The sequence below is a fragment of the Penicillium paradoxum genome (genome assembly GCF_028828445.1).
Source record: "Penicillium paradoxum strain IBT 22861 chromosome Unknown utg000004l_segment0_segment0, whole genome shotgun sequence".
Taxonomy (NCBI): Eukaryota; Fungi; Ascomycota; class Eurotiomycetes; order Eurotiales; family Aspergillaceae; genus Penicillium; species Penicillium paradoxum.
In genome coordinates this window covers 1,738,758-1,753,713 of record NW_026643182.1, presented here as the reverse complement: position 1 = coordinate 1,753,713, position 14,956 = coordinate 1,738,758, and the positions used below count along the sequence as shown (strand labels likewise).

The window sequence follows — 14,956 nt, the reverse complement described above, 5'->3', positions numbered from 1 at the left end:
AAAGCTATGTCCATCCAAGTGTTGACGAGTTGACATTTAACCCTCACATTCCTGCTTTAATTATCACTCTTCTTGTCGCCGAATCGATCGGCTACCAGACCAGCCAAGAAGGTGTCCCGGTTCTTCGCAACTTCGTCAAGATCGACATCCGAGACCCACTCATTGACTGTGCTTTTGAGACCCTCGACAGATTCTCGCGATTCAAAGTCAAATTGATGCTTTTGCATGTCGTCAAGCCAGCTCTTCAACGCAGGGCCCAAGTGATCCATGAAATGACCGAAGTTTGCACCTCCCCCGAGGGTATTGGTCATGATAGGACCGGAGAGTGCCCAGCGAAGGCCAAGGCCAGATGTCATAGTTTTATCTGTCAAGTCAGAACGAATCTTCGCAAATTTTTCGCAGGTGTACATACCAAGGTCTTCGGCAGAAATAATGCCCCGTGAGATAAGGCTGTAGGCTTCAGCGCAGACAGCGGCCTGGAGCCGGTTTGCAATGAAACCCGGGGTTTCTCGCTTGACCAGAACAGGGTCTTTGCCCAGACTGCTGTAAAATTGGAATGCAGCTGTCACGTATTCTTCGCCGGTTCCAGGATGGGGAACGACCTCCACCAGGGGCACCAAGTGGGGTGGGTTGAACGGATGTCCGATCAGCACACGGGCTGGATTCCTCTTGCAGTCGGTGATGAAGTCTGAAGATGGAAGTCCCGATGAGGAAGATGCAATAATCACATGCTCTGGGGTGTTTGCATCCAAGTGGGCAAATAGACGGCGCTTGAAGTCCAGTCTTTCAGGTCCATTCTATGGAAGTTAGTCATCAGGAGAAACTCATTGAGGTCCCTTCGGGCGGATTTACTTCTTGGATTAGATCTATCTCTCCAAGATGAGGATCGAGATCTTTCACGAATGTGAGGTTCTTCAAGAAATCTTCTGGAGTCAGTTTGGCATTTTTAATGGAAGAAGCATTCTTGTGCAGATATTCAAGAAGCTTCGCCTCCGCATCTGGTGCTGGATCTGTCGCAATGACTTTCAGGCCATGGGAAAGGAATAGTGTTGTCCAGCTGGCTCCAATGACACCAGTGCCGATCACAGCAACAGTCTTGATGGGAGAGGCAGTCATAATTGAGGAATAGTCGCGCCGTTTAATTTTGAAAGTGATGTTCGTCCTCGACACAGGCACAGGTTAATATCTTTCAGGTTTTTGAGGCAAGACATTCGGAATGGCAATCTGGTATCGAAATAAGGACCATATCTACGGGTACCTCGGAAGCAGCCATCGCTCCGTCCTTGCCGTGATCAGCAACTCTTTTCTGTGCCGAAAGTTCCAGATGCCGGCCAGTTCCCGGCCATTTCTCGGGTTGCAGCTTGGGTAGACTCGGAATTTTCTCCACCTAGCCCTGGACCTCGGGAGATACCTAGGTATGTATTAAGATAGTTTAATTGTGGCGCCTAGATATCTGTACATTTCCATGTAGATGCCTCACATATCTACAACATATACAATATACTAGATAGTATTTGTACAGTAAGTCTATATCCTGTGATCCTGGAAGTGCCCGATTGCGTTAAGATGGCTAGATTATCATGATTTGATTGGACCGTGGAATTAATGAGAAACCTTAATTTGGATTATAGTGCTTACATAATCGACAGTGGCCTTCCAAGGTTGGGAACCTCGGAAGGTTAACCTTAGTTACTTAGGGGCGCGCTTAATTTTACCTAGTGACTAAAATACAGCAAGAGATGAGCGCTAGAACGGTAATAGAATGGCCTCAACTACATACTTGACTTTTTCGTCATATATTGAACATTGCCTAAAACCATGTATGATGTGCCACATACAGAGTAAGGCTTTTTGAACGCCACAAGGTGAGTCTTAGACTGTACTGCGGTCAATTATATTGATTGACTGGTGGCTGGGAAGTTCTTTCTCCGTTTAAATGTTCATATCATTCATATGTAAAGTGAGATCGTGAGCACGTACCCTCCAACAAAATCATGGCCTCATAATTCTTAAATCAAAATTCGGTTTCCAGCCTTACATTCCTTCTACAATCCTTTCATAGGCTAGAGTATTGCATGCATCTGGATGATTTAGCAGCGAAGCTCACCGTGGTCGTTACCGATGCATTTGTCTTTAGAATCAAACGGTTAGTACCTCCTGGAGTGACCTGTTTTTCTTCAAAACGAATCAACATACTGAGATCAATGACAGTAGTGACATAGTCATGTCGCGCTCTGAATTGCGGCATTGGCAGGAAAAGTCGGCGATGCCACGAAGGGTGCAGTTGATGCAAGAACCGGAGTAGTTGCCGCTACTTTGGTCAGATATTTTACATATTGAATCATGGAATGGCTCTTGGGATTCTGGATGACTTACTTCTTTCCACACTATAGATGCATTAGTGTTATCATACAAGAGCTAGGGTTGTATTAGATCCAAGCTCAATGATCTTTGAAGATCTAAATCTTGCTACTTTACAGGGATTACTACATGTATATTGTCTATTCTTTTGGAAGATTAACATGTCTACAGAAATGTAGATATCTCCCATGGTCTTCAATTTCACTGATTTAAGAATATTGCTCTTGATAATCATACTATCAGGCCCACATCGCCTTAAACTTGCTGTCAAACTCAGTTTGCAGTTCTCTAAACGCTTGAGCAACCAAGAGCATAGATCCCTGGGGTTTTCCCGTTGGCTTTCCCAGTTTTGCCTTGGACTTGGCCTTGTTAATCGTCTTTTGGGGAGCCTGATGGTCCCGGGCTTTGTCCGCAGTTTGAATCAAATCATCCTCTCCCATCTCATCCTCCCAGCTATCCACAACTTTCTTCGCGCGGGAACGAGAGGTACCATGCAGGGGGGCCGCAAGCGACTGGCTCCGACCAATGGTGGCCGGTTGTAGACTCACTTTCTTCTGATTTTCGGCATCAGTCCTCTCGATAGCCTTATCATTCACGGAATTTTCATGGACCTCCCCTCCACCGGATACATCAAGCATGTCTGGGTCAATGTTTCCTCCAGGGCTGAGATATGCTTCAATGCTTGTGGTGATAGTTGCCAATATCAACGAGAAGTCGTTCAACAAGAACCAGACGTCTCCGCGGCGGATCCGATTGGCAGTCAGCAATTCAGTGACATTTCCATGTTTGAAAAAGTCATACAGGTATGCATTGAGAGGCATTGCGTTCTCTTCGGCCAAGACGGCCACGTATGGAATGACAGAATCTTCAAGCCAGACGCCACTCCGAACCATCTGACTAAGATCGAAAATCGAATCGCAAGTGTCTTGATTTCCCGAAAGGGCATAAAATGGGGATATTATCGATGCAGCCAGATGATTGAACTTCGTGAAACCAAGTTGGGCGGCGGAATTATCTCCACCGCACTGAATCCCACTGAAAGGCAGAGAGTGGTCCGGATCCCTGAGATGCTGGTTGACAAAACTGGACACATAGTTGGTGTAGATCCCAAGGACTTGCTTGTTGTGAGCACGCAGGACAGAAGCAGCCTTTGCGGGCAGGTGCGGAAGAGTCACTATTGAGGGGGGCTTCTTTTCTGCAGACTGGTACAACTCCAAGGTGGCTTGGCGCAAAGGGATACGACCGAAGAGGTGCGCCATCACCAGCATAAGAGTGCGAAGTGTCTTCTGAGGCCTTTTCTTAATGTCTTGACAGAGCTCTTGGAGGTATCCCGAGTTCAACAGTGCATGGAACGCAAAGCTGGAATTCTCTGTGTAGTACAAGTGAGAGATACAGCCTGCAAAATTGAGCGGCGTCCCAGAACTACTAAGCAAATTGTTTCGCCGTAGGTATTCGATGGAAAACCGGAGATGGTGTAGGACTGTGTCCCTCATTTCAGCCCCACCGAGGAAGATTCGAGGGCTTGAAAGAATCGAGTTGATCAACTTCACAGCAGATGGGGCTTGATCTGAACCGTGTTGCAAGATAAACAACCGTAGAACTAGAGTGGTGGTTATGGGGAAATGACCGTTGAGACTTGGGAGCTTCGAGCCGATCAACCGCTTTATCTTTGAAGGTGGAACCATTTGGAAAACAACATTTCCCAGCATGTCAAAGCCTCGACGTCCTGCTCTTCCAGCGGCTTGTCGGAAATTCAGGGCAGTCAAGAAAATCGAATCACCCGAGAAGACTACTGTTTTGCAGGGCATATTGATACCCAAGGCCAAAGTCCCAGTGGCAATCACCACGCGCAGAAAGCCTTTTCTAAAAAGGATCTCACAAACTTGACGATATTTGCGATTCATTCCAGCGTGATGAACGCCGATTCCTCGCTCTAGGGCATCTATCAACCACTGGGGCACATGGCGGTACTTCAACGCCTCGGTGTATTCAGAAAATTCGGAAGACGATATCTTCTTAAAGTCCGCCAGATGAAACCCGTCCACTGGGGTTTTTGGATCAAAGCTGTCAAGCCAACTGAATTCAGCAGATGCTGATTCTTTGGCGAGTCCCGCCTTGGAAATCGGCTCTTCATCCTTGTCACCGTTGCCTATCTGTCTTTTCTTGGTATTATTTTGAAGCTTTTTCGTTGATTCATGCTTGGAAACCTTCCATGATTCCCATTTTGCGACCTTCGATTTCCATACTGGACTGTCTGCTTTCCATACGGCTTCGGAATTTTGTAGCTCAGTCAACAGGTGCAGGCATATACCTTCGCATTGGCTGCGATCGTAATTGAAGAACAATGCTGGGAGGGCGTTTTGAGCATGCAAGGAGAAAATCAATGGAAGCGTCGAGTTCAGCAAGTCATTATCTGTTGCCTCCGATGGCAGACCATTCGACTGCGATACGTTGTTTGATGCCTTCTGATCCGTTGGTCCCACGGGTTCGCATCCTTTTTCGTTTTGAAGATTGCGCAAAAGCGTCTCAAATGGGGATTTTCGATCTTTCATCCACTCTCCTAACAATTGCTTGAGTCGTTTTTGCCATTCTATGACATGCACCTTTTGGATGACAATGTCTGAGAAAAAGTGGGATGGCTCCAGAGACGAATCAACAGGGAAGCGTTCCGTTTTTAGATCATGCATTGCTTTCCATAAAGTGAAGCAGTCGCGTGGTTCAAGGTCAAAGTCATCTGGTATCAATCTGGAGCGGTCCACGAGGCTGGTTACGGGATGAATGAATTTCATATCATCTGCCAAATCGAGACCTAGACGTGGCAAGCCACCAGTTTGGAGAAACCGCTTGAACTTGAAGCTTGTGCAGGGCTGGTAAATGTACTTTCGCAAATCCGAATATCGTTGCCGGTGCTGAATCATCTTGAGGTCAAATCCATTCGTCTTTTGGGCGAGATGTAGCCAATCATAGAACTCTTGGGGATTTCCAACAGTAGCGGAAAGGGCTATAATTGGACAAGGGGACATCAGCAGTAGCTGTTCCCAAACGACACCGTCTTCAGCCTGTCCTATGCAATGGATCTCATCAAAAATGATGCGCTTGATTCGTGGGGTCCATGCTTGGGCATTCGCGGGCGCGAGCAACATGATTTGGAGAATACTTGGAACCGTTATGAGAACTTGGCAGCCCATAGGGCTGTTAATGCGATAATCTCTTGTATGTATCGCCCAAACTGATTTTCCACTCGTTTTGGCGGGGAATGCTTTGGAAAACCGGGCTTGCACCTCAGCGGCGATTTGGTTAACCAGAGCCTTCGTGGGAGCAACATACACAAGAATGCCATCGTCGTCTTCTTTGAGAATTTGTTTCATTGCATAGAACCTGAGAAAAATTAGCATGATATTGAAACAGTTCATCATAGTTGCGTGACTTACGAGATGAAAGTCTTTCCTGCACTAGTTGGAGCTACAATGAACAAGCTCCTCTTTGCATCGATCTGGTCCAAGACTTCACGCTGCCAAAGGTCAGGCTCAAAATCGGGCGTCCGGGAGTCGGGCAAGGACTCTATGCTGCGGTCCATGAAAGGTCCACCATGCAAAAGCTGGAATTCGACTGATGGCATTGCAATACTCATGTTGGGTGCTTTGGGGATCTGAAAGGGCTGGAAGGATAGTTGCTGCTCACTGTCCGTATTAAGTTGAACGTTTGGTAAACCGAGTTGATGACAAGCCTTTCTCACATATGTGGCAATGTCAGTTGAGATCCCCTGCTTGATCTTCATAAGACGAGTGATGATCTCCCATATGTGTATCACAATCAATGTGTGTTTTTCAACCTGTGCGTCTAGTCTTTCAACAAAGATGATTCGTAGCAACGTATCAACCATGCAAGTCAGGACTTCAGGCTGCAGAATTTGTCGACTGTCTTTCGGTAGAGTGGCCAGGTAATCGTTCAGCTTCGAGAGACGAAGCACGAGGTCATCAATTCGAGAAAAGTCTTTTTGATACAATTTTTCCCACTTCTGTATTTGCTTTTTTCTGGCTTCGATTGCCTTTTGATGAAGGTATGCAGCAGCGGTCTCTTTGGCCGTGGGTTTACCAGACGCTGAATGGGATTTCTTGTTGGATTTAGAAGTCGAGGAGGGGCCTCCAATAGCTTTGGTCATGGAAGGATGTTTTGGGTGGTGCCTGTGGTGTGTATCACTGAACGATTCAACAATGATTGGTTCTGGCTGTAACAGGCCCGTTGATCCCGTGAGGCTTGCAGCATAATCTCTCATCTCGGCCATGAAGAACTGATTCCGCTTTTGGTGCCGAAGGACTTCCTCAGGTGTCAAGATAACTTTCGCTTTTTGATGAAGAGGTTTGGAGCTATGCCAGTGGCTTTTCTCTTTGAACTCTTTGGAAATTTGGGCATCGCTAGTCAGGTCGACAGACTTGTCCACTTGGAGCTGAACAGGTTCCAGATATGCATCAAAAATTGCGTTGGTGAATGGCAGCACCTTTCCAAATTTGCGGGAAGTCTTGGACACACTTTGTATCTCACGATGCTTCGGTTCTGGGCCGCTGGGAGTAGCCTTTTTAGAGTGAGCTCTCAATTTTTTGGTCGATTTACACTGCAACTTTGTACCACAAATGCGATCCACCAGACGTGCAAGATCGTTGAATGGCAGTAGTGTGGCCGGCGAGATGACTTTGCTGATGCCAAGCGTTTTTACCATTATCTGAACTTCAAAGAACAATGTTCCATCCATGAGATCGGAAAGATCGCAAGATAAGCCATGATCCTCCATTGCCTTCTGCCAAAGTTTTGAGCCGAGCAACTTTTGCGCCGTTCCCACATACTTGTTGAAGAACTTGAGGTTTGGAGATGCGGTTGCTTTGATCGATCTATCTGACAGTCGAGTAGCTTGCAGAAGCACGAGATGCAAAATCATGGATTCTGCTCCAATCCTATTATCGGAACATTCCACCGCATCATCGAGAAGCATGGTACCCAGGGTAACTACCAAAAGGCATTGGCGCTGGGACAGACCAGGATTATCGAGAATGGTCTTTTCAAGAGCCTTGTGTATCTGGACTTGGTTTGAAAGTTCGTTGCCTGTATCCTGGCCACTCAACGTATTAACAGGCGTATCCTTAGCCTCCTTTTCATTATCACCGATTTCAATTTTGGACAGGGTGGTTGAAACATAATCGAGCTCGTCGTTTCGAGTGGGTGAATCAGTACCGCGGGGTTCAGGGACGCTCGGCAATACGGTTGTCTTGCTTGAACTCTCGATCACCATTGCCATGATCTATGTATATTGTCAGTATGAACCCAAATCTTAGAGCACTAGAAGGCACTAACCTTTGTGTCACGAAATACGAGACTATTGATGAGAGCAACGTTAATTCCATGAGCAACAATCCAGTAGATCATCCTACGAAGCCGGAGTCTTTCTGGCTCGCCTTGCTCATCGACATAGAGGTCCTTGTGGTCATCATCTTCAGAGTTGCTATCAAGATCACTGGTTTCCGAGTCACTGGAATCGGTATCATCGACTGGGTCATCTTTGTTGTATCCGGAAAAGGCTCCATCATGACACATGAACATGTATGCTCCAGAATTGATCAGGTGAGCTTTGAATTCCTCGGACTGGTAACTCTCAAATCTGAAAGCCTGAAAGTATTGTGATGAATGAATGGGAATAGAGAGCAGATGTTGTATGATTGCCTCTCGCGCCAGTAGATATCTCTTGTGAAGATCGCCGTGAATACCAGGGGGAATGCATAGTGGGGTGTTCTGGGTGAAGAACACAACTTGAAAGACGCACTTGCGCTGTTGAAGCTTTTGCAACAACTGCTCAGCAAGGTAAGTCGCATGCAAGACCTGAAATCCAGGATTGAAGTCGAGTTTCTTGTCGGAAAAGCACTGCAGAAGAAGCGAATCTCCCTCGATTATGAAAAGCTCGTTACCGGCAAAGTCACCGACGAGGTCCACAACTCGGGAGTTCAAGGTACGATACCTGAGATTAAGGGCGAGTTAGTCACAAAAGTGTTAGTCCATCAAACTCCCATAAGTCTGATGCTCACCAGTCTAGCACGATGCTACTATCCATAATGTGGCCAATATCTTAGTGGGTTGCGTAGGTGGGGAGAAGTAGCTAGAGAAGCGGGATGGGAAGGAGGAGAGGAGGAGAAGAGAAAGCAAGAGACTTTTCAATCAAGGAACCCCTCTGTGCAGACCGACACCAGCCAGATAGTCACAAGAAGGTGCCAAACAGTGTAAACCACAATCAGTACATACATGTATGTACAAATTGTCTTTCACGTACATGTACACAAGTACGTACAACTTTACGACACGTAAGATCGCCATTAACCCACCCAACATACTCTGCAATAAAATCCCAGTTCGAACCATTCCCTTAATTTATCTTTTTATTACTGTGGCTACTGCGATAGAGACCCTAATATACAAGTATTTCCAGGGTCTAGGTCTACATTGGTACATAATCTTAGAAAGTACCTACCCTCCATGTACCGCTCCCTAAGGAGTCTGTCAATGGAGCTGTGTCAAGAACAAGCTAATTTCCAGGATCTGACTTTTTGGATGATATCAAGATCGGTTTATGATATTGCTTTGATACCATGGGATTACAGTAGTCAATAATCACGATCGTCTACCATATTAGCAGTGATAATTAATTTAAAGATATGATGTTTAATAGGAATGAACCTGGGTTGGGCAGGAAGACTGATGTCAGCTCCGCTAAGCCTTCCAAGATTAGAGCACTGCACCTAGTGTACCTACATAGCGTACATGTACTTACATGTAGTAGCCGGCCTTGATAGCGAAGTGAGATAGGTAACTATATCGTTCAAGACTGGCTGCTATTGGCCTTAGCAGGTCCTTATGGAGTATAAGAAAACCAGAACTACCAAGATATGAGTATGAAGCCAGAATAAGCTTGAAATTTGGGTCAAATCCTTTCTAAAAAAAAACACATGCATGCTCTTAGTGTACAAAATTTACCGCCAACGCCAATACCTCTCTTGGAATTTTGCGCCAAATATGCTCACATCTTCTGTTCAGACTTGATTTCTGGGCAGATTTGCAGATATTTCACCAAAACCAAATGCTCTGGTACCGCTTACCAAGCAGTATGGCCTCCATCAACAAGTAGGCTACTACCGGTCATGAAGCTGCTCGCATCGGAAAGACAGAAGAGAGCCGTGCCACGGAACTCCTCTGGCAGCGCCAAGCGACCAAGCATGTTCTCTGCCTCCCAGGTAGCCCGAGCCGCTGGGTTTTGCTTGAACACCTCGTCAACCATGGGGGTGATGATGTGGCCGGGGCACAGGCTGTTGACCCGGATACCGTGACGGCCCCATTCCATAGCCAGAGACCGGCCGAGCTGAATAACTGCCGCCTTGGAGGAGTTATACACGGGAGAGGTCATGCCCTTGTTTGCAATGAGGCCGCTCATGCTGGCTACCAGTAGGATTGAGCCCTTTTGTTGATAGTTGAACATCTGGCGGGCAGCAGCGGTGGCCGAGTTGAACACTCCATTATAATTGATTGACATGACATCATCCAGAGCTTGCTGCGAATGTTCCAACGCACTTTGAAGGTGGTTGATACCGGCTGCGGCGACCAGACCGTCTAGCCGCTGGTTCTGTGCTGCAATTGCAGCAAATGTGTTGTTGACTTCGGTATTGTTGCGGACATCGATGCGGATGTATTCCAGGCTGCTGCCGTAATCTTTCTCGGCCCTTTCTTGGGCAATGAGGAAATCTGAGTGTGGGGATTCGAGGCGGTCCAAGCAGTACACTGATTTTGTGATATGACGTTAGCGTTCCTACATTTCCTTCTAGGGGGAAAATGAATGAGTATTTACCTTTAGCTCCAGCCTCAATCAGTGCTTCCGCCATTGATAGCCCCAGTCCTCGTCCACCACCAGTGATGGCATATACGCGGCCCTCCAGATCAAACTCGCCGAATCGGTGATTGTTGCGCAAAAGTTCCTTAGCCGGCATCTTCGACTGGATGTGGTCTGGGCTATGCGTTACATTGTGAATATCCTGAGGACTGAAGGTACTCCTGGAGCTGGAGTACAAGCGAAGGGATGAAGAGAGAACACGAGGAGCAGCAATGGCAGCTCCAGCGAGGCGTGTGCGAGCAGGAGCCAAAACTCGAGGAATAGTGAAAGACATGGCCTTGAGAGCAATCGGGGGTATATAGAGTAGAATTTATCTGGGGAGGAAGAGGAATTGAAGTTAATATCGATGAACACGGCTCCAGACCAAAGAATCCACTATCCCCCATGGCATTGGGGCCAGAGAGATTTATATGTCCAGAAGGCTGGAACGGTACTTCCTTGGAGAGCGTACCGAGCAAATTTGAATCCTACATGAAGATTGGCATGAAAATTCAATCTTCATTGCGCGTGACCAGGTGGGTAACTGCTTTCACCATGACTCAAATGGATCCAGGCACTTCCAATTGACCGAGAGCATCCACGGTAAGGCCCAAGCTTGCCACTGAAGCTCTGATTAGCCATGAATATGGCTATCCTGGGGAAAGAAGGGCCACATCGCCAAGCTGGATTATCGTGACCCTTGTGATGAAGACGGCAAGTCTTCGATGGGAGCTTCGATGGAATGGCCCCACCTTGTTTCCCAGGAGTATGCACGATTTTCCATGATGATTGATGGTTATCGACCTTGATTGGCTCGGGAACACCTTTTTCTCCCCATGTCAATCCCCGATCCTGTTCCGGGTCGAGGGATTAGAATTGCCGGGGAAATATCAAAAAGATCCCGGGAAGTTGATGCTTCCCGTGCAGATGCGGAATGCCTCGAGCAGACATGTATTTCTAATCGGGAGCGTAGTTCATGGTTTCTGGATTTCTCGGTTTACATTACTCTGGCTCGGAACTCTGAGGTTTCGGATTTCCAAAGAAAAAAAAAGTTGTGGGCAGTGACATATCGGTATCTCGTCTTCTCCTTTCTCGGTGTCCCGAGCTCCTTGGACCTCCAGACCCTCCGAGTTCCACTTGAGAATCCACCCAAAACCCACGGGCGTGCAGATTGTCCAGTCCGGAGCTCAGGATTTTATTTTATTTTATTTTTAGGATGGGGAGGAATGGAGCATCTGAGCTTAATGAAATCTCATACATTCAAGCCCGGAACTTCCTAATCGGGTAACCCTTTTCCCACACCAACTCCGAATGCTCAAGGGACAAGATATTCTTCGGTCAGATTCTTCATGGAAGATTGTGCTATGGGATCTCTCTGTTACACTTGTTTCATCAAACGGACAGGCACCTGGACACATTCTTTTTGTTACCAAGCTTCCGCCATTGGCAGGAACTAAAAGAGTCGGAAGGCGGGCGCGTGCAAGCATGCACATACGATATGCACGCCGAGCCTTTCTATTATGCTTTTATGTGGCTCAAAGGGCGCTTCATGCTTGCTGTTGGGACCCTCTCTGCCGCTCAAATTTATCCGCTCAAATTTATGATAGAGCATTCGGCAAGACCTATATTGTACACGTGCCTACGGTCCTAATTCCGGGACAGCGGCCAGCGAAGGATCGAAGGTGATCCTGAACGCGCTATGGGATGGGGCCCGTATGTTGTACTTAATTCAGGTCACCTGTGTTTTGCGTGGTAAGATAAGGGATATGTCGTGTTGCTGTTAATAGAGGGATAATCAACGCAATCTGCGAGGACACGGTGTGCTGTTTAACGGAGAACAGCTGTCAACACATGACCCTACTGTGCAGTAGTAGATGGAATCGATTGGAGTCGAGGTTAAAATAAATTCTGCGCAAAGAGCGCCATAAGCAAATAAAGCAAAAAAAATTAGAAAACGATCCGCGCAATGCCCAGACTCCGATGGACCATCCCAACCCATCTGATGCCCCTGTGATAGAACGCCAACTCCTCGCTAGGAAGTGAAAAGACGCATGACAAAAATAAATGACCTCATTGGTGCATTTGAGCTGTTTCACTCAATATTGCACACCCGCAAAACCCGCAGTCGCCTCGGGTCCGAAGTCGCTGCGAAGGCTGCCGAAGTCCAGTTTCATAAGCAGACGATCCACCCCCGCTGCTTTATGAGGCACATAATGGCTGAAACCAGGGTTCATGCCTTCATCTCGACGGGAGCCAGGCCACATCTGACCGAAGTTCGTTGCGAGATCCACGGGTCCCCGGCCTTCTCCCGAGCGACTATCATCGATGTCCCGCAGGCTCCCAACAAGGTTCTTAAGACCAATCTCAACATCGCTGCGAGTGGCGCGCAGCTCCTCCCATACCTCACGTTCTTCTTGTGCATAATCTACTAAGGCATCTTCCACGCCTTCATCTGTTTCCAGATCCATGTTGCGTTGAATTGTTTCCAGCCGAATCACAAGGGCGACGAAGCGATCAATATTGGTGAGCAGACTTCTTAGAGCATTTGTGAATGGTAGTTCTGTCAGGAAGAGTGATTGAACAAGAGATGCCAGGTGTCGACGGTGGGCAACGGTGAGAGCCTCGGGGTCGTGTCGTCCCATAGTTTGTTGACCGGATTGGGTAGACTCAGAGAAATCCCTGGTAGGCATACGGTCTGAAGTCACATTCTTGGAAGCTCCATGGGGCTTATAAGATGACGCGGTACCAGGACGAGAGCCAGCGGTTGACGCTGCAGACGAAGAGCACCCTTCGATCCAATCGCGAAGGTGCTGCCACGACTCATTGACAACATCTCCTTGAAAAAAGCCACCGATCTCAGAAAGCATAAACAAACATGCACTGCTTGTGGCCCAAATAGGGCGCATTTGGCGAAGCCGAGCATTATCCCTCTCTCTTCTAGCCTTGAGCGTGGCTTGGCCAAAGTTACTATTGCTTCTGGGAGGTCCCCAAGGGGTAGGGTAATTCCGCCGCAACGGAGTCCGTTTCCAAAGGTCTCCAAGTCGAATTTGGGCTCGTCGTAATGCCAGGAGATAAGAATGAATCTTAGAGTAGATGGCAATATCAGAGCTCGAGATGAACAGGTCCAACGGAGCTCGGATTTGTGCATCAAGATGTGTGGGCATGGGGAAGAGCAGATCTTCAAACGAGACTCTTGAGATTTCTGAAATTGAGTTGGGAACTTGAGCAGGGGTCATCGGCCGGCCACCTTTAGGGGCACTGATAGACAGACAAAGCAATTCCCGGGCAAGTTCGAGCTCCTCGTCGGCTGGATCCTCTTCTTTTTGTAGTGAGAAAAGCTCTGCCCAGGCTTGAGCCAGAGCAGCCGTGACATCACCTTCTTTGATAGTAAGGCCATCCAGTTTCCCAGATGTACGAGCAGCCGCTAGACTTCGGCGTCGGCTCTCTTCAATGCGGGAATCTGCATGTGCGATGAGAGCCACCGCAAACTCTCCTCTCCCCAATAAAAGGAAGTTATGGAGCAGAGTGAGGATTTCGAGAATTTTCGGGAGGGGCAATAATTTCGATAACGTTGACTGAGAAAGAGAGAGCCGAATACAGTCAACGGCGGTGGTCAGCTTGGAAGGTAAAATCGGTGGTTTTAGGCCTGCGAGCTGCTCGATATGGTCCCGATATAACGTCACAGGCGCGGTAGATGTTCCTGCTATTGATGTTTTTCGTTTCGACCGAATATGATTGAGTGATTTTCCAATGAATAGTATTGAGCCTGCAGTTTGTATCGTGACAAACTTTGGGAGGAAATGAGCATTCAGGCTGAATTGCACCTCGTCGGTCTCGTTTTCAGTTTCCTCCTGAATGAAAAAGTCGTCTTTTCCGTACATTGGAAGATTCCCATACAGTAACCACATTGAAAGCTGTTTCATCCATGCTGCCTCGGCCGCTGTTGCCAATTGTAGGGCCATCTCCTTGATATCAAGATATCCCGTTTGAGCTTCGGTCCGCAAATGATCGATCAGTGCTGCCCCCGTGGTACCATATGAACGTTCAGTGCTTTTCCTCTCGGTTTGAATGAATCGGATGATACTCCAGAGCCACTCCATCCGCCGGGTCCATGGCGCGAACTCCCCCACGATAGTTGACAATGGGACAATACCGTACCCTCCAACATATCCACTATCCTCGGCAAGGATTGCGCTCTCGACTTCCAGAATCTTTTTCTGGAATTCACCTAAGTGCGTTCCGACAATAGCAGTAGAAACCGAGCGGCATATCACTGATCGATTTGTGGAGGATATATCGGAGGCATATTTCCGAAGCTGTGCATGGAGTCGACTCAGATGGGCAACGGAGCCGAGGAGGGCTTTCTCCGGAGGTGAAAGGAGGGGAAAATTGTCTTGAGCGATAGCCGTTTCCCCTTTTTGGATTTCGAAGAGTGGGGAAGGCTGACCGGAGAGAGAGAGTAAGATCTCGTGGAGCATGGTGACGGAATTTCCCTATCTGATGTCAACCACTAGCCATTTATTGGCATATGTAGGCGGGAAACGAACCTAGAGAACTGCCTTCTCTCGACTGGGCACTTCTGGCGCTGCCAGTATAATAGACCGCGCCCTACGAATTCAAAGCGACACATATGAAGTAGAGCGTTTGACGACGCCAAGCTTCGCGTTGATAGCGAGACGCGTCGAATGTGGCGTG

At 47.7% G+C, this 14,956-nt stretch overlaps 4 protein-coding genes across 4 annotated transcripts; all 4 read right to left on the bottom strand.

The window, feature by feature from the left end:
• Positions 1-56: 56 nt before the first annotated feature.
• Positions 57-1,116, bottom strand: N7457_004390 (Dehydrogenase multihelical; the record flags this gene model as incomplete). Its single annotated transcript, XM_057175435.1, has 3 exons — positions 57-364; positions 413-797; positions 853-1,116. 3 exons carry the CDS (start codon positions 1,114-1,116, stop codon positions 57-59), a joined length of 957 nt encoding a protein of 318 aa, XP_057032482.1.
• Positions 1,117-2,600: 1,484 nt separating this feature from the next.
• N7457_004389 (putative DEAD/DEAH box helicase) lies at positions 2,601-8,458 on the bottom strand (the record flags this gene model as incomplete). The annotated part of the gene is made up of 4 exons (XM_057175434.1): positions 2,601-5,739; positions 5,793-7,654; positions 7,708-8,365; positions 8,433-8,458. 4 exons carry the CDS (start codon positions 8,456-8,458, stop codon positions 2,601-2,603), a joined length of 5,685 nt encoding a protein of 1,894 aa, XP_057032481.1.
• Positions 8,459-9,493: 1,035 nt separating this feature from the next.
• Positions 9,494-10,556, bottom strand: N7457_004388 (putative short chain dehydrogenase/oxidoreductase; the record flags this gene model as incomplete). The annotated part of the gene is made up of 2 exons (XM_057175433.1): positions 9,494-10,173; positions 10,241-10,556. 2 exons carry the CDS (start codon positions 10,554-10,556, stop codon positions 9,494-9,496), a joined length of 996 nt encoding a protein of 331 aa, XP_057032480.1.
• Positions 10,557-12,357: 1,801 nt separating this feature from the next.
• On the bottom strand, positions 12,358-14,739 carry N7457_004387 (uncharacterized protein; the record flags this gene model as incomplete). The annotated part of the gene is made up of 1 exon (XM_057175432.1): positions 12,358-14,739. The coding sequence occupies one exon, from the start codon at positions 14,737-14,739 to the stop codon at positions 12,358-12,360; it is 2,382 nt and encodes a 793-aa protein (XP_057032479.1).
• Between the last annotated feature and the right edge of the window lie 217 nt (positions 14,740-14,956).